Source organism: Zophobas morio, unplaced genomic scaffold (assembly GCF_036711695.1).
Source record: "Zophobas morio isolate AGI-343-1 ecotype UQ-CSIRO unplaced genomic scaffold, CSIRO_AGI_Zmor_V1 ptg000008l, whole genome shotgun sequence".
NCBI lineage: Eukaryota > Metazoa > Arthropoda > Insecta > Coleoptera > Tenebrionidae > Zophobas > Zophobas morio.
In genome coordinates, this window is record NW_026972113.1 from 12093818 (window position 1) to 12113606 (window position 19789).

Here is a 19789-nt window from a genome sequence, read left to right on the forward strand (position 1 = left end):
TTTTGCTTTTTTTTTTTAATGAACGTAGTGTTGTGTTCACAACAAGAAACTTAAAACATATTTAGAATGGTAAATTTTATCCACCACATTTCTTTACAAATTTACTATTTTAAAAATGTTTTCAGTTTCTTGTCGTGAAAAGAAAACTATGTAGACATGTTAAGAAAAAAAAAGGCAAAATACAAACCCCACCCAACCCTCTGTAATCTTAAAGTAAAATTAAAATTGGGTTGGTGCAATGTAATACTAATAATAACAACAGTGTTGTATCTCCAAATTTTCGGGAAAATTGAGTGAACTATTCCTGATTTAATCAATAAAATAAAATAACTCATTCATTCATTTTTTTGAGCGACCTGTTAAGCAAATCTAAAAAATATGAAGTACAAGTACAGACTCATCATATTTTGCACATTTTAGATAGGACATATTCAGCAAAATTTTGGGGTGACGTCATCAATTTTTTAGAGGGGATGAGCAAATACATTTTGAATAAAAATTTATCATGCTTATCACAACTGTAAATCATCTGCAAGATTTCAAAGCATTCAGTTTCGCAGATTCCAAATTAAATTGCAGAATGTTGTTTCATACTTTTGATTTTTATTTTTTCAAAAAATCTGGACGTTTCGGGTAAAAACTCAATTTGGAGTCGTAACCTACATGTATAGGACTATGTTATTTTATACAATTTAAAACCCATTTACAATGTACAATTTTGAAGTGACGTAACAGGATATGCAAAAAATCCAAAAGAAATCCAAAATATCCGAATCAAACGTTCAAAAAGCCAATGTAAGAAAATAGAAAACAAAACGAGAAACTGACGAAATAAATCCAAGAATCCCGAGCAATCTAATAATTTGCAATCCAAAAAAGTATAAACAAATACAACTAATTAAAAAAATCCAAAGAACTTGAAAATTCCCGAAAAACCGAAACAACCGAAGAAATGCAAAGAATCCAGTAAACTGTAGAACAATCCAAAAAATTAAAAATTATTAAAGAAATCGAAAAAGACACGAAACTGGAAATCCAAAAATTGTAAAATTTAAAAATTGGAAAATCGTGGAATTGAAAAATGAAAAACTGAAAATTTGAAAGATTGAACAGATGAAAAATTATAAAATCCAAAGAAACATCGAAAAAATAAAGGAAATGAAAAAAGCAACAATTGTCAAAAAATCGAGAAAATGAAAACCAAGAATCAAGAACTTGAAAAATTTAAAATTGAAAAACTAAAAAATCGAAAAATGCAAAACTGTAATATCCAAAAATTTGAAAAATAAAAAGTCGCAAATCGTAAACCTCTTCTGCAGTTTTCAATATTTTGCGATTTTTTAGTTTTTCGATTTTTCAATTTTTCAAATACAAAAAATGGAGAAATTGAAAAATCAAAAATGAAAAACGAAATAGTGCAAAATAAAAACTCACCAAAAAATTGGAATTCAATAATTTGCAGTCTAAAAGAATAAAAAAAAATCCAAATTAAAAACACCCTTGAAATCAGGGTAACCCAAAAATCCAAAGAATCTAAAAAATGTAAGAAAATTCAAACAAACCCAAACATCCAGAAAATTCAAAATATCCAAAAACCCAAGAAGTCCGAAGAATCAATCCAAAGAAGCTGAAAAATTCAAAGGATTAGAAAAATCCAGAAAACCCAATGAATCCGAAAAAATCCAAAGTACCCGAAAAATTCGAGAACCCAAAATACCAAAAAAAATCGAAGAAATCCAAAAACCCAAGAAATCGAGAAATCCAGTTATTTGAAATGCCAAAAAAATCCAAGCAATCCAAACAATTAAAAAAAAAACACAAACAATCCGAAAAATAAAAAAGGAAATTTTGACAATCGAAAAATCGGGTAATTGGAAATTCAAAAAATGTAAAATTTAAACACGGAAAAAATAAAGGAAATGAAAAAAAAACAAAAATTGTTGTTATTGAGAAATTGAAAATTAAAAAATTGCGAAAATGAAAAGTAAGAATCAAGAACTTGAAAAATTAAGGAAATGAATAATTGAAAAATCGAAAAAGGAAACACTGTAATATCCGAAAATTGCAAAATTAAAAAGTCGTAAGTCGAAAAACTCTTCTTTTTTGCGATTTTTTAGTTTTTCGATTTTTCCACTTTTCGAATAAGACGAAATGGAGAAAATGAAAAATCAAAAATTATAAAATTAAAACACCGAAAAATCGAAAAATTGCGAAGATTTCAGAGCCTTCGATTTGCAGCTTCGAAGTTAAATTGAAAGTGAAGGCAATCTCATATATAATAATTATTAAAAATTGCGAATCGAAAATTTTAAGAAATGAAAAACTGAAAACTCAAACAATTGTATTAGCTGAGAACCGAAACAAAAAAAAAAATGAAAAGCGATAAATATAAAAATTGGCCGACAGAACTTCCTTCGCTCCTCAAACACAATGATCTTTTTTTAGTCAGCCTGTATAGGCAAATCCAAAAAATATGAATGGAATGATAAATCACAAGTACAGACTCATCATATTTTGTACATTTTAGATAGGATTTATTCGGCAAATTTTTGAGGTGACGTCATCAATTTTTTGGAAGGGATAAGCAAATATATCTTGACTAAAAATTTATTTATAATGCAAAAAAAATCATCACCGATAAGTTGTGGCCGAAAGACACCATCTCGAGGACCTTCTTCGCGACTTCAATATATTTTCGTGTCTAAAGCCAGTACACTTTTCGTGGTGTTGTCAACAGGAAGTGCGTTCACAGCCGTGAGAAATTTCCTCGAACTCCACGCCCGAAATTTGTCCACAATGTAACTCCTCGCAACATTTCTGCTCAATTCCACTAGAGAAGAAACCGTCGGCATCCTCTTCACCTTCTCTATCAACTTCTTTCTTCGGCACCTACTCAAACAGAACTCCTTCACCTTCTCGTGGTTGAAATAGTCGAAAAACGCATCTAGGGAAATTTTAGGACCAGTCCGATAATCTCTTTCGTAATAAAGACTGTAAAAAACTGGTTTAGGTTTCTTAATTCCATCAGTTCCCGTCGTCGAGCAACTATCTTCCTCCCTGACCCTAGTTTGCATTTCCAGACACGCCCAAAACTCTCGATATTTAAGTGCTTTGTCTTTATTCGCTCTTACGGAGATTAAATTTAAATCACTGGAGCTCACCGAGGGCTCAAAAAGCATTATAAACTCCGGGTCCTGCAAGCACAACCCTGGGTCAAAATGCAGAACTACCATCACAGACACCTCATTTTTCCAGTGTACGTTATCGTCCACATCCATATGTAACAAAATTCGAAACAAGTCGTTGTGGCCGTATCGACCATACACAAAGTCGAGGTCGTGGAAGGTCACTCTGAGGCCGTAGGACACCATCTCGAGAATCATCTTCGTGATTTCGTCTTCGTCGAACCTGAAGCTGAACAGTTCGATTAATTGTGCGATAATAATGTCAGTTCCTGGTACTGCAACCCAAATCTCGTCTTCGTAAATTCGTTTAGGCTCAGTAGCTAGATGAGTCTTGGGACGTGCGAGTTCTTCAAGACACCCTCGTGCAACAAGGGCGTCCAAAACTGCCGCATATTCGCCAACGTCATCCCATCCGGCCGGCCAAATTATCATCCAGTATAAAAAAAACTCGTCGATTGCAGCTCTCACGACGTGCTCGAACTTGTCCAAGAAGAGGAAGAAGTGTTTTTTGACCAAGTATCTGAATTTGTTGCGGAAAAAAATTAAGTCGGTGTCGTCGTAAGTCACTTCTTTGGCGACTGAACAGAGGTGACGGAAGTAGGAGGAAGTTTGGAGCATGGCCACCGTCATGGTGTGGAGCGAGACGGAACACCCGTCCTCGACCGAATAAGGGAAAAGGATGTCCAGTGCTACGTCACTGTTTTCGTCGCATGGGAGTAGTTCTATGGGTAGCAAACCGTCTGAGTTGGGTGCGTTGGGGTCGACTCCATGGTATAAAAGTTTGCAGATGAGTTCAAGGTCTCCTTTTTCACAGGCGCTGTGAAGAGGGAAGGAATTTTTGAGGGTCCTGAACGGGGACCAAGGTCCGATTGGTGGAAATCTTCCTTTAGATGGATCGCGGCTCTAGAAACAAACAATTATTCACTTGGTGTTTAACTCTCTTCTGAAAAAAAGTTTCAGACTTTAAAACTATTCGTTTGAAGACACCTACCGGATTTTTTGTTGTTTTTTTCTCACCTCGACACCAGCTGGAGTTCCCCATTACATTAAGAAAAGATGTTAGCCGGAAAGGTTTTGTATGCGGCTTTTCTTGACGCACTTTTCCTCCAGACAAACCGACGCCACTGCTAGATTCTACCCGTGAATATTGATTCCGATCGTTTAGATGTATTTGTGGTATAGGCCACCAACAAAACACTAAAATTTAAGTTTTGCCTGAAACGAACAAAGAAAATCGGTCAGAGCGGGTCAGGTCAGGTCAGGTTTCTTTCATTTTCAATTTAACTTTGAAGCTGCTTTGTCGTACTCAATGTAAATCGTTACTCAAAGAATTATTCGTTCATATCCTCCCAAAAAATTGATGACATCATCTCAAAATTTTATTAATTTTTCATATTTTCAATCTATCTTTCAATTTCTCGATTCTCCAGTTTTTAAAATCAATCGTCGAAAAGGAAACAGGGTGGGTGGGCGGGGCTAATTATGTTCTTCTGTCGAGTGGGAGTGGAAACTAATAATGGAATAATGGAACAAAAATGAATAATAATTTCCTTTTTCACCTACAAAATTTTTATAGAGAGCTATTTTGACGAAACTCTAAAAATTGCTGTATGTAATTCAAATAGCCATTTTGGAAAAACGGTAGGAATTTCCGATGAAACGAAGGCGAAAATGGCTTCTGGATATCGAAATCTACAAGAAAATGTCTTCAACTAATTTTCGGATGTATTTGAAAAATGGTCGAAAATGTCAAAAATGCCAAAATCAGTCTTATCTTACCAAATACTAGCCCCGCCCACCCACCCTGTATTTTCTTGGAAAATATGCCATCTGCCAAAATCATTCTCATCATAGCAAGTACTAGCCCCCCCACCCGCCCTCTATTTTCTTGGAAGATATGTCATTTGACAAAATCACCCTTGTCTTAGCAAATACTAGCACCTCCCACCCACCCTCTTCTCATTCTAACTACTAATTTTGTTTCTGTGCACTATAAGATCATTCATTTCATTCGGTTCGCATAAAATCAGTCACTGAAAATGAGACCGGGTGGGTGGGGAGGGCTAATTATGTTCTTCTGTCGAGTGGGAGTGGAAACTAATAATGCAATAATGGAACAAAAATTAATAATAATTTCCTTTTTATATACAAAATTTTTATAAAGAGCTATTGTGACGAAACTCAAAAAGTTGCTGTATTTCAATTAGCGATTTTAGAAAAACGATAGAAATTCCCGAGAAACGAAGGCGAGAATGACGAAATCTACAAGAAAATGTCGTCAACTAATTTCGGATAGTCGGAAAATGGTTAAAAATGCCAAAATTAGTCTTATCTTATCAAATATTAGCCCCGCCCACCCGCCTTCTATTTTCTTAGAGAGTATGTCATTTGCCAAAATCAGTCTTATCTTACCAAGTACTGGCCCCGCCCACCCCCTCTCTTCTCATTTTAACGACTAATTTTATTTCTGTTCAGTATAAGACAAAATCGGATAAAATAATTCACTGAAAAGGAGATAGGGTGGGTGGGCGGGGCTAATTATGGTCTTCTGTTGAGTGCGAATGGAAACTAATTATATAATCTAGGATGTGAAAAAGTAAAAAAAAGCGCTAATTGTAACTTTTTTTGTTAAAATCAGGCTTAGCTTAGGAAGTACTAGCCCCAACCACCCGCCCTCCATTTTCTTGGAAAATATGTCATTTGCCAAAATCGTTATTATCTTAGCAAGTACTAGCCCCGCCCACCCGCCCTCTATTTTCTTGGAAGGAATGTGATTTGCCAAAATCAGTTTTATCTTAGCAAGTACTAGCACCTCCTAACCACCCTGTTCTGATTCTAACTACTTATTTTGTTTCTATTCAGTAGAAGATTATTCATTTTATTCAGTTCGTATAAAATTAATCACTGAAAAGGAGACAGGGTGGGTGGGCGGGGCTAATTATGTTCTTCTGTTGAGTGCGAATGGAAACTAATTATATAATCTAGGATGTGAACAAGTAAAAAAAAGCGCTAATTGTAACTTTTTTTGTTAAAATCAGGCTTAGCTTAGAAAGTACTAGCCCCAACCACCCTTCTCCATTTTCTTGGAAAATATGTCATTTGCCAAAATCGTTATTATCTTAAGGGTTTGTATTGTGCCTTTGTTTCTTAATATATGTACGTCGTTTTCTTTTCACGACAAGAAACTGAAAACACTTTCGTTATTTTTCTACGAGAAATTACCAACTGTAAAAAAGGAAGCCAAAAGATAATCCCCTCCCATCCGTCTCGATCTCAATCGTGATGAATTTTTCCTTCGTTGTCAGACCGAGGGGCGCAGCGTAATTGCAAAATCCATATTTGTCTACAAAAATTTACCATGGTTTTATATTTCCTATTGTGAAAAAATGACTACGTATCTTTGAAAAGTGGCAAAATATAAGCCCCACCCACCCGCCCCATCACTATTCTGATGAATTTTTTTATTCGGGGTCACCCGGACGGGGAAAATTTAATTGCAGTTTTTCTCAATTTTCCGTTGAGTTTCTTCAGTTTTGAATTTTGATTTTTTTATTTATTCGATTTTACAAATTTTTGCCTTTTCAGTTTTAAATTTTTCGATTTAAATTTCCTCCAGTTTTCAATTTTTTAATTTTTCAGCTTTTAGATTTTCAATTTTTAATTTGCAATTTTTCTAGTTTTTATTTTGAATATGTAATAATAATTTTTACAGTTTTTTAGTTTTTCAATTTTACAATTTTAGAATTTTTCCATTTTTCAATTACTGGATTTAACTGTTTCATTTACTCGACTTTCCAACTTTTCCACTTTTTAATTTTTCAATTTTTCGATTCATTAATTTTTTTTTTCGATTTTTAGGTTTTCGATTTTTTCTTTCTTCAGTTCTTCGTTTTGTAATTTTCACAAAATCGCAAAAAGCTGAAAACTCGAACTTCGATTTGTGCTTTTTAAAATTTGCAAATTTCGAGCATTTAATAGATTCTAGTTTTCTAGATTCTCCACAAATCTGAGATGTCTCTGTTCCAAATTTTCAATAGACTCTATATTTTCTGATTTTCTACAATTTAGAATTTTAGAACAATTTTTAAAGGTCATTCTGATGCTAAGATTGTATAATTGACAAATTATCAAATTCAAAATTTTCAAAAATAGTGAAATAAAAAACTCAGCACAATTTAAAAAAAAATAGAAGATATCAAACATTCAATAGATTCTAGTTTTCTAGATTCTCCATAAATCTGCGATGTCTGTTCCAAATTGTCAATAGACAATATTTTCAGATTTTCCAGAATCTAGAATTTTAGAACAATTTTTAAAGATCCTTCTGTTGCTAAGATTTTATAATTGACAAACTATCAAATCGAGAATATTCAAAAACAGTAAAATAAAAAATTCAGCACAATTTAAAAAAAAATAGAAGATATCAAACATTCAATAGATTCTATTTTTATAGATTCTCCATAAATCTGCGATGTCTGTTCCAAATTGTCAATAGACAATATTTTCAGATTTTCCAGAATCTAGAATTTTAGAACAAATTTTAAAGATCCTTCTGTTGCTAAGATTTTATAATTGACAAATTATCAAATCGAGAATTTTCAAAAATAATAAAGTAAAAATTCAACATAATTTAAAAGAAAATAGAAGATATCAAACATTCAATAGCTTCTAGTTTTCTAGATTCTCCCTAAATCTGAGATGTATCTATTCCAAATTTTCAATAGACTCTATATTTTCTGATTTTCTACAATTTAGAATTTTAGAACAATTTTTAAAGATCATTCTGATGCTAAGAGTGTATAATTGACAAATTATCAAATTCAGAATTTTCAAAAATAGTAAAATAAAAAACTCAGCACAATTTAAAAAAAAAATAGAAGATATCAAACATTCAAGAGATTCTAATATCCGTTCGCAAAACTCCCGCACTGTCAGTGTCAGATTTGGAAAAAATGACCTGAGTGTACTCAGTGGTGAGATGCGAAAAACCTGTACAATAGGTTGCAAAATTGCAATCTAGTGACAAATTAGTAACTAAAAATAACTTGTCAAATAAAAATGTCAAAAACAATTTAACTGAAGATTTTTATCAATTCAAGTAAAGAAAGAGTATGACACACGAACGACAACGAAAGCTTTTTTTGAATAATATATATTTTTGACCTTACTGTCCATTTCTACGCTTCTGGTGCTACAATTTGTTTGAATTACTGACAAGTTCTTTAAACACATTGAACACTTCAGCAAATCAAAAAGGTAAAATAGTTAATAAACATTTGATTTTTCATTCATTAATTTTGAAAATTTGAAATTCAAGGCGGTAATCATATAAACTTAAAAATCTTTTAGAGGAATATTTCTCATACCAACAGAATGTCATTCTGACAGTGCGGGAGTTTTGCGAACGGATATTACTTTTCTAGATTCTCCATAAATCTGCGATGTCTGTTCCAAATTGTCAATAGACAATATTTTCAGATTTTCCAGAATCTAGAATGTTAGAACAATTTTTAAAGATCCTTCTGTTGCTAAGATTTTATAATTGACAAATTATCAAATCGAGAATATTCAAAAATAGTAAAATAAAAAATTCAGCACAATTTAAAAAAAAATAGAAGATATCAAACATTCAAAAGAATCTATTTTCTAGATTCTCCACAAATCTGCGATGTCTGTTTCAAATTGTCAATAGACTATATTTTCAGATTTTCCAGAATCTAGAATTTTAAAACAATTTTTAAGGATTTAAGGATGTTACGTTGCTGGGACGAATCGAAGATTTGGTACGTCTTTATAATAATGCAAGTGTGGTACTTTAACGAAACGAGTTACAGTCAGGGGACAATTATGATTCTTTGACGCAAGTCGAGTGGTACCGCTGGAACTTAAAAAACAAAAGAACTTACTTGTTGTTTCTGGTAAACACGACGCGGAAATTCAAGATCAAGTACACCGAAAACATTTCGCTCAATTATCAGCTGGGACTACAGGTACGACTTGGAGAGGTGGAAGGTACTAACTAAATCGGGAATTTCAGGTTGTCAAGGCCATGTTTCCCGCCACGTCGGTCATTTATAACCTACAACATAAGTAGATATAACTATTTATGTATATAACGACGTTGTTTCTAGACCGCTTAAACTAACGTAAACTTATAGGCCACCAACAAAACACGCTTCACAATTGTTTTTGAGGTTATGTCTTCAAACATTTTTAGTAATGAACCTAGGACATCAAAGGATTAAAAAGTAACCAAAAGCTGTATATTTTCATTAAAAAATCTCAATAAATATAAACCATGAACAAAAATAAAAACTAACCTAATCTATGAGAACATATTCTTCATCTGACGTTTCACCCTTCACTTCAAACACTGACTCCGAATTCTCCGTGCTTGTCGCATTTTCTACCTGATTGTCTTTCGTGTTCATGTTCCCACCCCGTGAGGCTTGTTCACACCCGGAATCACTATCAGACGACGAAAACCTGGCAGAAAAATCCGGATATCTTTTATCGTCTTGGGTTGGTTTCTTCTTCCTGCTCGTGTTACTGCGTTTCACCACTTTGTTAAAACCCAAACGAAATTTGTCTATCACATCCGGGTCTAATTTATATCGGGGGTAATGCAACTCATAGATTATCCTTTTCCTGAAGTGTTGCTTGAGTGATTGCCACGACCTTTCCACCACTTTCAGTTTTTCCATGTCTTTCCAGATCTTGTCACCTTTGACTAGATCAAAAGCTTCGTGCTGCACAATATAATCCACAATTTTTTTCTGTTCGTCTGGAGTGTATAAAGGGTTCGCCATTTTTAAATACGAGACAAGCTAGGGGGCTAAATTTCCACTAATCACACCGTCAATTAACCACAATACTTACTTTTACGTTGTTTTATTATTCGAACTTCCAAAAAACAAAAACAAACTGACATTTAAAACATGGTATGCAACCCACAGTACACGTCACCGTAGTACCAATTCTGCCACCCTCCTTGAAAAAATCCCCAAAATTAATCTGTCAAAGAAACGTCAAATTGCAGTCTCATGGCAAAAAACAGTAAAAATTCAACGAACTAACACTTTCTGGAGCCCGCAGCGACAATGGCGTTATATAAACAAGCCCTGAGACACATCTCCACCACTAAAATCTCGTAAGCTTTGATTTTTCGGTCGGGGTAAACGTAACCTCAAAATTGTAGAGTATGGAGCCCCGCGCGCAATTTCGCCTCCCGAGGCAACAAAAAGGTGACGAACATGCCCCCAATGGACAAACCGGTGCAAAATCTACCCACACCCATATTCGCGACGCTGAAAAAGGAACACCAAACCACCCAAGTGACGACGCTTTCTAACGGCTTGAGAGTCGCTTCGGAGGACCGCTTTGGGGAGTTTTGCACAGTTGGAGGTAACGAAAATAAATTAGCCACAACTTGGTTACAAATTTGATTTTAGTGGTCATCGATAGTGGCTCTCGGTATGAGGTGGCCTACCCCAGCGGGGTGTCTCACTTTTTGGAAAAACTCGCCTTCAATGTATGCACAATTAATTATTTAACTCTTGTTACAAGGTTTAGTTTTAGTCAACCATGGCCTATCCCGACAAGGACGAAATCCTCAACCGACTTGAGAAACACGGGGGCATTTGCGACAGTCAAGCGTCTCGAGACACTTTCATTTACGCCGCGTCCGCCTACACTAGTGGCTTGGACGACGTGATCCACCTCCTCGCAGAAGCCACCCTGCGCCCCCAAATCACTGGCGACGAAATCGACGCCGCCCGCCAAGCCATCAGTTTCGAACTCGAGACTCTCAACATGCGCCCCGAGCAAGAAACCCTCCTCATGGACATGATCCACGCCGTACGTTGACATTTAGCCGTCGCCCCCACATCATCACAATTCGTTTTCAGGCCGCCTACCGCGACAACACCCTAGGCCTTCCCAAACTCTGCCCCAAGAAAAACCTCGGCCGCATCGACCGCGAGCTGCTCTTCACCTACCTGAGCCAGCACTACGCCCCAAACAGGATGGTGGTGGCGGGCGTAGGGGTGGACCACAACAAGTTGTGCGAGGTGGTCCAGAAATATTTCGTCGACAAAAGACCCATCTGGGAGACCGAGAGGGGGCTGTTCTCCCCCATTAAAAACATTTCGCTTGATGACAGTATAGCGCAGTACACGGGGGGGATAGCGCAGGAGGAGTGCGATATTCCGCAGTTCGCGTCAGCGGGGCTGCCGGTTTTGAGTCACGTGGTGATCGGGCTCGAGGGGTGCTCGCACCAGGACCCCGATTTTATTGCAACGTGCGTGCTCAACATGATGCTGGGGGGCGGGGGGTCGTTCAGCGCAGGGGGGCCCGGGAAGGGGATGTACACGAGGCTCTACACCAATGTCCTGAACAGGTAAAGGGGGTTCCATTCATGGTTTACTTTGTTTTTTGGCTCTTTTTGTGAACATAACCTCACATTTGGAGAGGTGATTTGACATGCTTTGATGAAAATCCACCAGGAAATAGTCCCAAAAAGGGTAGAAGGGGGTCTTGGTAACAAATTTTACCAATTCGGGCCAAATTTTTCGACGTAACCTCGAAGTTTAGCTACAGAAACAGAATTTTCATGAAAGTATAAAAAGGGGGCTAATTTGGGCATAATAGAGAGGGAATTGCGTCTCTTTCTAGTCGCATGTGGCTACTAATCTGTGAATGTGATTAAATGGGGCGTTTTGACTAATTTTGTGAACATAACCTCACAACCTTCGACATAACCTCAAAGTTTAGCTACAGAAATGGAATTTTCATACAAGTATGAAAAGTGGGCTAATTCGGGCATAATAGAGAGGAAATTGCGTCTCTTCCTAGTCAAATCTGGCGACTAATGTGTGAATATAACATAACATAACCTCTCATGGGGGGGGGTATTTTTTTACAAGCTTTGATGGAAATTCACCACTAAACCAGAAAACATAGAGAAGCGTCATAGTTTAAATTAAATGACGGTTGAGGACTCCTTGACTTATGTTGGCAACAGTGTTTGTTTCTAACTAGGAATAAAATTAACTAAAAAAAATGTTTAACGACGCGTTTTACGGTCGACAAATTGACACTAGATTTACCAGAATATTACAAGCTGTTGACAGTTTCCTTCACTTTAATTCAGGTCACACGAATTACAGTTCGTCGTCTGAGAACTTGTTTGATCTATAGACCAGAGCGCACTCAGGCCAATGTCGACTCTAAGCGTTCGGAAACGATTTGATTTATAAGTCATGATCCGTGATCTGGTACACATTCTAACCGGTTTCGACCATAATTTCTTGCTGTTTCGACTTTCGAATTCTCAGTTTTTCGAAATTTTATTTTGGGGACTTTTCAGTTTACTCCTATTCAATTTTTGGATTTTACAATCTCTCAATTTTTCAATTTCTCGGTTTTCAGTTTTTCTTTTCAATTTTACGATTTTTAAATATTTCGATTTTTCAATTTTTGACTTTTATAAACTCTTTATTTGTCGATTTTTCAATTAATTGATTTTTCAGGTTTTTTGGTTTTTCAATTTTTCTATTTTTTCAGGTTTCGATTTTTCAACTTCACTTTTTTGATTTTCCGATTTCTCAATTTTTCAATTTTTTAGTTTCTCAGTTTTTGGACATTTCAGTTTTGGGATTTTTCAGTTCACTTGTTATTCAATTTTTCGATCTTACGATTTTGCAGGTTTTTGATTTTTCAATTTTTCGATTTTTTTAAGGTTTCGATATTTCGGCTTCACTTTTTTGATTTTTCGATTTCTCAATTTTTCGATTTTTTAGATTCTGTTTTTGGATATTTCAGTTTTGGGATTTTTCAGTTTTTCGATTCGTCAGTTTTTCTTTCATTTTTCAGTTTTGGGATTTTTCAATATTTCTGTTCTTCGACTTTTCCATTTTTGTCCTCTGGATTTTTCGATGTGTCGACTTTTACTTTTTCGATTTTTTAAATTTTAGATTTCTCAATTTTTTGGTATTTTAATTTTTCAATATTTAAAATTTTAGATTTTTCGATATCTCGATTTTTCATTTCACTTCTTCCATATTTCAATTTTTCAAATGTTTCGATTTCTTAATCTTTCGATTTTTCGACTTTCCGGTTTTGGATTTTCTGTTTTTCAATTGTCTTTTTTTCAATTTTTCGATCTTGAAATTTTAAAATTTTCAGTTTCTTGATATTTTAATTTTTCAATATTTAAAATTCTAGATTTTTCGATTTCTCGATTTTTTATTTCAGTTCTTCGATCCGTTTTTCATGTTTTCGAATTTTTCAAATGTTTTGACTTCTTAATCTATCGATTTTCGACTTCCCGGTTTTTTCTGTTTTTCAATTGTCGTTTTTTCAAATTTTCGATTTTTCAATTTTTCAAATTTGACATTTATAAACTGTCAATTTTTCGATCTTTCAGTTAATCAATGTTTTGATTTTCCCATTTCTTTCGAGGGTTTCGATATTCCTGTTCTTCAATTCTTTAATTTTTCTATTTTTCATTTTTTAGTTTTTTTAAAGTTTCCATTTTTCGACTTCACTTTTTGGATTTTTCGATTGTTCAATTTTTCGAGTTTTTAGGTTCTCAGTTTTTGGATATTTCAGTTTCCGGATTTTTCAGGTTTTCCATTTTTCAGTTGCTCTTTCATTTTTCAGTTTTTCGATATCTGAGTTTTGGGATTTTTCAATTTTTCGATTCTTCGACTTTTCGATTTTTGACTCCTGGATTTTTCGATTTCTCGATTTTTCAGTTCAGTTCTTCGATTTTTGAATTTTTCAAGTTTTCGAATTTTGCAAATGTTTCGATTTCTTAACCTTTTGATTTTTCGACTTCCCGATTTTAGATTGTATGTTTTTCAGTTGTCATTTTGTCAAATTTTCGATTTTTTAATTTTTCAAATTTGACTTTCATAAACTCTCAATTTTTCGATTTTTCAATTAATCGATAGTTTGATTTTCCCATTTCTTGACCTTCGAGTGTTTCGATTTTCCTGTTCTTCAGTTCTTTAATTTTTTGATTTTTCAGGTTTTTGATTTTTCAATTTTTCGATTTACTTTTCGACTTCACTCTTTTGGTTTTTCGATTTTTCAGTTTTTAGATATTTCAGTTTTAGGATTTTTCAGTATATCAATTCTTCGGCTTTTTTATTTTTGACTTCTGGATTTTTCGATGTGTCTACTTTATTACTTTTTCGATTTTTCAATTTTTGGATTTTTTAATGTTAGATTTTTCAATCTTTTGATATTTTAATTTTTCAATGTTTCTTAATCTTTCGATTTGTTAATTTTTCATTCCCGATTTATCGAGATTTGATTGTTCAGGTTTTCGATTTATCAGTTTTTCAATTTTTTATTTTGGCCTATTTCGGTTTCTCAGTTTTTCCAGTTTTTCATTTTTCCGCTTTTCCAATTTTTCAACTTTTAACTTTTTGTTTGTCAATTTCTCTATTTTTCGATTTTTCGATTTCATCACTTTTCGATTTCTCGTTCTTTTGATCTTTCAATCGCTCAATTTTTCCAATTTTTAAGTTTTTTGATATCTTGATTTATCGAGATTTGGATTTTTCGATATTTTGATTGTCAATTGCTCAATTTATAAATTGTTCAATTTTTAACTTTCCGATTTTATTTCGGTTTCTCAGTTGTTCGACTTTTTGACTCCACGATTTCTTGATCTTTTGATTTTTCGATTTCTCGGTTTTTCGATTTTCCAGTTTTTCGATGTTTCGATTTTTTAGTTATCCGATTTTTTAAATTTGGGAGTTTCGATTTTTCGTTATTCGGTTTTTTAAATTTTAGATTTTTGAATTTTACATTTTTTCGATTTTCAGATGTTTCATTTTTCGATTTTTAGTTATTCGATATTTCGATTATTAGATTTCTCGATTTCTCGATTATTTTAATTTTTCATTTTTTTTTCTTACTGATAATATCAGAGAGTGTATCCAAAACAACCACAAAAATTGTCAGTAAAAACATTTAAAAATTCATACAAAATAGAACACAGTGTTTCCAAAACATTTTCTCGAAAAAATCCATTGGGTTATTACGGTTTAAAAAATATTCTTAGTTTAAGACGTTTTGCTAGTATAAAACACAAATAAAGAATTAATTCTTAGTTAAACAAAATATGTAAAATCATCTAAATACGTATCAAAAATACTCATTTAGTCGTTATAAAAACCGACCAAACAACTATTTCCCGCAGAAATTATAGTCCAAACCAACCAAATCGCTTCTGAACGCTTACTGCCCATTCACAATGGACATAAGACATAAGAACGAGCGCATAACATAATTTACGTTTTTGGTTTGTGTCTGGCTTATGCTTATTTACGTTCACAGTGGACAGATTGAACTCTGTAAGAATTGTTAAACTGCGCAAACGCAGAACGGAATAACTCCCCGCTAAACATAGAAACGGCTAACTTCAAACTGAGTCAATCAAAATATCTAACCTACAATTTCATACGATATTCGAACTTGACAACTCGCAGTACAGAACAGACTCGCAGTGTGAAGCTTTGATTATAATTTATATAATATAATCAAAGGTGTGAAGTGCCAAGTGCCAACTGTCAAAGGGAATTCAACAGCAGCATTCAAAAGTCCCTAGATTTTAACATAATTTTGACATAATTCGTGCACAAAGTTGAACTTGTTTCAACTTTGTGTACGCACACAAGGATTACATAAAACGTTCATAAGCATAAGAATTACGTTCGTCCACTGTGAACAGGGGTACACGTTTTCCATCGTTTCAACTTTATGTATTTATGTAAGCTTTATGTACTTGTTATGCCTTATGTCCATTGTGAATGGGCAGTTAGAGTCGACATTGGCTTGAGCGCGCTCTGGTCTGTAGATCAAACAAGTTCTCAGGCGACGAGTTGTAGTGAAACAAGTTTTTTATTGGCATCGACTATTTAAATTTGGCGCTTGTCTTTGGCGGTTGAGGACTCCAATGTCAATAAGGGTGGTTTTGCAAAATCAGCATGTCGCATCTATATTAATCTATGACTAAACCATCCGAAAAAAGTTTGAAGGAGGGCTCATCGTCACAAATTTTACCAATTCGGGCCAAATATTTCGACATAACCTCAAAGTTTAGCTACAGGAATGGAATTTTCATAAAAGTATGAAAAGGGGGATAATTCGGGCGTAATAGAGAGGAAATTTCGCCACTTTCTAGTCAAATGTGGCGACTAATATGTGAATTTGATTACATGGGGCTTTTTAACTCATTTTGAGAACATATCCCTCACATTTAGGGGGGCTATTTTTCACAAGCTTTGATGAAAATCCACCACTAAATCGTTCCAAAGAAGACAAAAGGGGGCCTCATAGTAGCAGATTTTAACAAGTCGGGTCAAATTTTTCGACATAACCTCAAAGTTTAGCTACAGAAACAGAATTTTCATGAAAGCATGAAAAGGGGGCTAATTTGGGCGTAATAGAGAGGAAATTGCGTCTCTTTCTAGCCGCTTGTGGCTACTAATCTGTGAATATGAGTAAATGGGGCGTTTTGACTAATTTTGTGAACATAACCTCACAACCTTCGACATAACCTCAAAGTTTAGCTACAGAAATGGAATTTTCATACAAGTATGAAAAGGGGGCTAATTCGGGCATACTAGAGAGGCAATTGCGTATCTTCCTAGTCAAATCTGGCGACTAATGTGTGAATATCACAAAATGGGGCTTTTTGATCCATTTTCTGAACATAACCTCACATTTAGGGGGGGTTATTTTTTTACAAGTTTTGATGGAAATTCACCACTAAGCCGTCCGAAAAAAGTATGAAGGGGGCCTCATAGTCACAAATATAACAAATTCGGGCCAAATATTTTGACATAACCTCAAAGTTTAGCTACAGAAATGGAATTTTCATAAAAGTATGAAAAAGGGGATAATTCGGGCGTAATAGAAAGGAAATTTCGTCTCTTTTTAGTCAAATGTGCCGACTAATTTATGAATTTGATTACATGAGGCTTTTTAACTCATTTTGAGAACATAATCCCCACATTTAGGGGGGTTATTTTTCACAAGCTTTGATGAAAATCCACCACTAAATCGTCTCAAAGAAGACAAAAGGAGACCTCATAGCAACAGATTTTAACAATTCGGGCCAAATATTTCGGCACAACCTCAAATATTTAGAGAAGATTTTCCAGAATCAGAATTTTCATAGAAGTATGAAAAAGGGGCCAAATAAAAGAGTGTAAATGTGATTAAATATTAAAAATACACTCATAAGTCGTCCAAAAAACACCGGTCTCAGTAACAAATTTTACGAATTCGAGCCAACGTGTCAACATAACCTCAAATATGAAAAAATTCGGCAGAATTTTCACAAAAACGCCAAAAAATCAAGGTCGTCAAACTTTCAGGTATCACTGGATGTACAGCGCCACTTCCTACACCCACTCGTACGCCGACAGCGGCATCCTGTGCATCCACGCGAGTGCGCCCCCCAACCACGTCAAAGAAATGGTAGAAGTGATAGTTAAGGAAATGGTCAACATGGCCGGGACCGTAAACGCCCAAGAACTGAGAGTACGAACCCCAATATACCCATGAACATTAACCCATTTTTGTAATTCCAGCGAGCCAAAACCCAACTACAGTCCATGCTACTCATGAACTTGGAGTCGCGCCCCATCATTTTCGAAGACATCGGACGCCAAGTCCTGGCGACGGGGCACCGGAAAAGGCCGCAGCACTTCATCGACGAAATCGAAAAAATCGGCCGGGACGAAATCGTGGCGGTGGCTAAAAGACTGCTGAGTTCGCAGCCCTCGGTGGCGGCGCGCGGAGACTTAAGACGCATGCCGGCGCTGGAGTACGTCCAAGCTGGCTTGGTAGACAGAGACGGGAAGATGCCCAGCGGGAGGAAGCTGTCTTTGTTCCGATAAGTTCACTCATTAAATTATTGACGATGTATATATTTCAATTTAGATATTTGTTGTTGTTGTGTTTGTAGTGACGAAAAACCATTTGGTTTGAAAAATGTTGACAGTCAAATAATTCGCAGTGATATTTTTTTGTTAAAAATCGAGTATATGTTACAGTCGGGGTATTTAAAATACAAACACAAAAACAACTAAAATGTCATAGTTAGGGTTTTTTTAAATACTTATCTACATTTTTAGTTGAAAATTTACTTATACTTTAAAAAAACTTCTCCTTGACGAAATCTGCGACGCAATTGAAGGAAAGAACTTCCTCTTTCAATCGTCTCAGATTCGTCAGGTAATTTTGGTGCACTTTACTTTTGGTATTTTTGTAACGTAAATCCGGTATTTTGTTCAAAATGTAATGCAACCACAGGACGTTTGGTGTGGGGTTCGAAATGTTTCCACTCGTTTCTGTCAAAACCAAAAATGAACAAATGCTTGTAAACTAGTCGTACGACACTTACCGTTACTTTTTTGCATCAACCAGTAAATTTCAAACTGATAGTCCCCTTTAGCTACAAAAAGGTCACTATCCAAACTTAAGTCATTAAAAACAACCACCTCATCAAATTCGATTCTTGAAAGGGTGAAATCAATGATCGCAATCTCCACCCCCGCCGTCTCCACTTGGATTTCGCACCCATCTATGCGAAACCTCAACGATTTGCTTTTATCGACGGTCGTTAGCAAAACGTTGCCCCAGTGGAGATCGCGATATTCGAAATTAAGTTTATATCGAATGTGTACTAATTGTGAGTGATATAATAACTACAAGTTTGTCATTAAATACTTAAATTGAACCGAGTTTCTTTTCACTTTTAAATCTAGAATACGGTTTTTTTTCTCAGCAAGGCTTTCAGAATCGAAACAATCACTGCAAGGTAAGTATTTTAAAATTTGCAACGCTGAAGAATTTCGAATATCGGAATTTTCCGAGATCGGAGACAAAAAAAAAGGTAAGTATTTCTAGTAAATGTTCTTAAAATTAGTTTTTCGAAGACGCAACACTTTCTATTCTTTGGTTTTTCAAAGATTTTTAGCCGCTCTTCATTTTTTTTTTAATTTTTAATTTGTTAAATTTAAAATATTGGTGGATATTTCTAATGAATCCTTTTAAAGAAATCTAATAAGTCGTTTATATTCGAATTTTCAAAAAACTCTTTCCGATATTTCAAAGTTGGATTGAAGAGTCTATAATTAAATCTTGAAATTAATAAAACATTGCAAATTGTTTTGACAAAAAAAAACCATTATTAGTTTTTTAATCTAGTAATTTAAAAATTTCCGAGTTTTGGAAAAATTTAAAACCTGATATTTCTACTAACGGACCTTTAAAAAAATGTTGCTGATATTGAAGGTTTTTATGTTTGTAATTTTCGCTTTTCAAAAAACCTTTGGTAAAATTCTGACTTTAATTTTACATTGATATTTTACAAGTTTACAAATTCGTTTCTTTTTTGATCTTTCAGGTTTTATATTTTTCAGTTTTTGGAATTTTACTGTTTCAATATTGCGATTTTACAATTTCTGCCTTTTATCAATTTTTCAATTTCACAATTTTGATAGTAAAATTGAAGATTTTTTCAACTTCTCCATTTTTCGATTTTACAATTTTTTGATTTTGCAATGTAACCACTTCAT

General features: G+C 34.6%; 2 protein-coding genes across 2 annotated transcripts; one reads left to right on the top strand and one right to left on the bottom strand.

Moving 5' to 3' along the window:
• Window positions 1-2591: 2591 nt before the first annotated feature.
• Window positions 2592-9180, bottom strand: LOC135125359 (uncharacterized). Its single transcript, XM_064050882.1, has 3 exons — window positions 9092-9180; window positions 4177-4400; window positions 2592-4088 (listed from the first exon to the last, which is right to left on the bottom strand). The coding sequence occupies exons 2-3, from the start codon at window positions 4225-4227 to the stop codon at window positions 2685-2687; spliced, it is 1455 nt and encodes a 484-aa protein (XP_063906952.1). The 5' UTR covers window positions 4228-4400; window positions 9092-9180; the 3' UTR covers window positions 2592-2684.
• A 1001-nt stretch (window positions 9181-10181) lies between these two features.
• Window positions 10182-18235, top strand: LOC135125358 (mitochondrial-processing peptidase subunit alpha). Its single transcript, XM_064050880.1, has 7 exons — window positions 10182-10335; window positions 10384-10589; window positions 10637-10716; window positions 10764-11042; window positions 11093-11583; window positions 17582-17747; window positions 17798-18235. Exons 1-7 carry the CDS (start codon window positions 10286-10288, stop codon window positions 18104-18106), a joined length of 1581 nt encoding a protein of 526 aa, XP_063906950.1. The 5' UTR covers window positions 10182-10285; the 3' UTR covers window positions 18107-18235.
• The last annotated feature ends 1554 nt before the right edge of the window (window positions 18236-19789 follow it).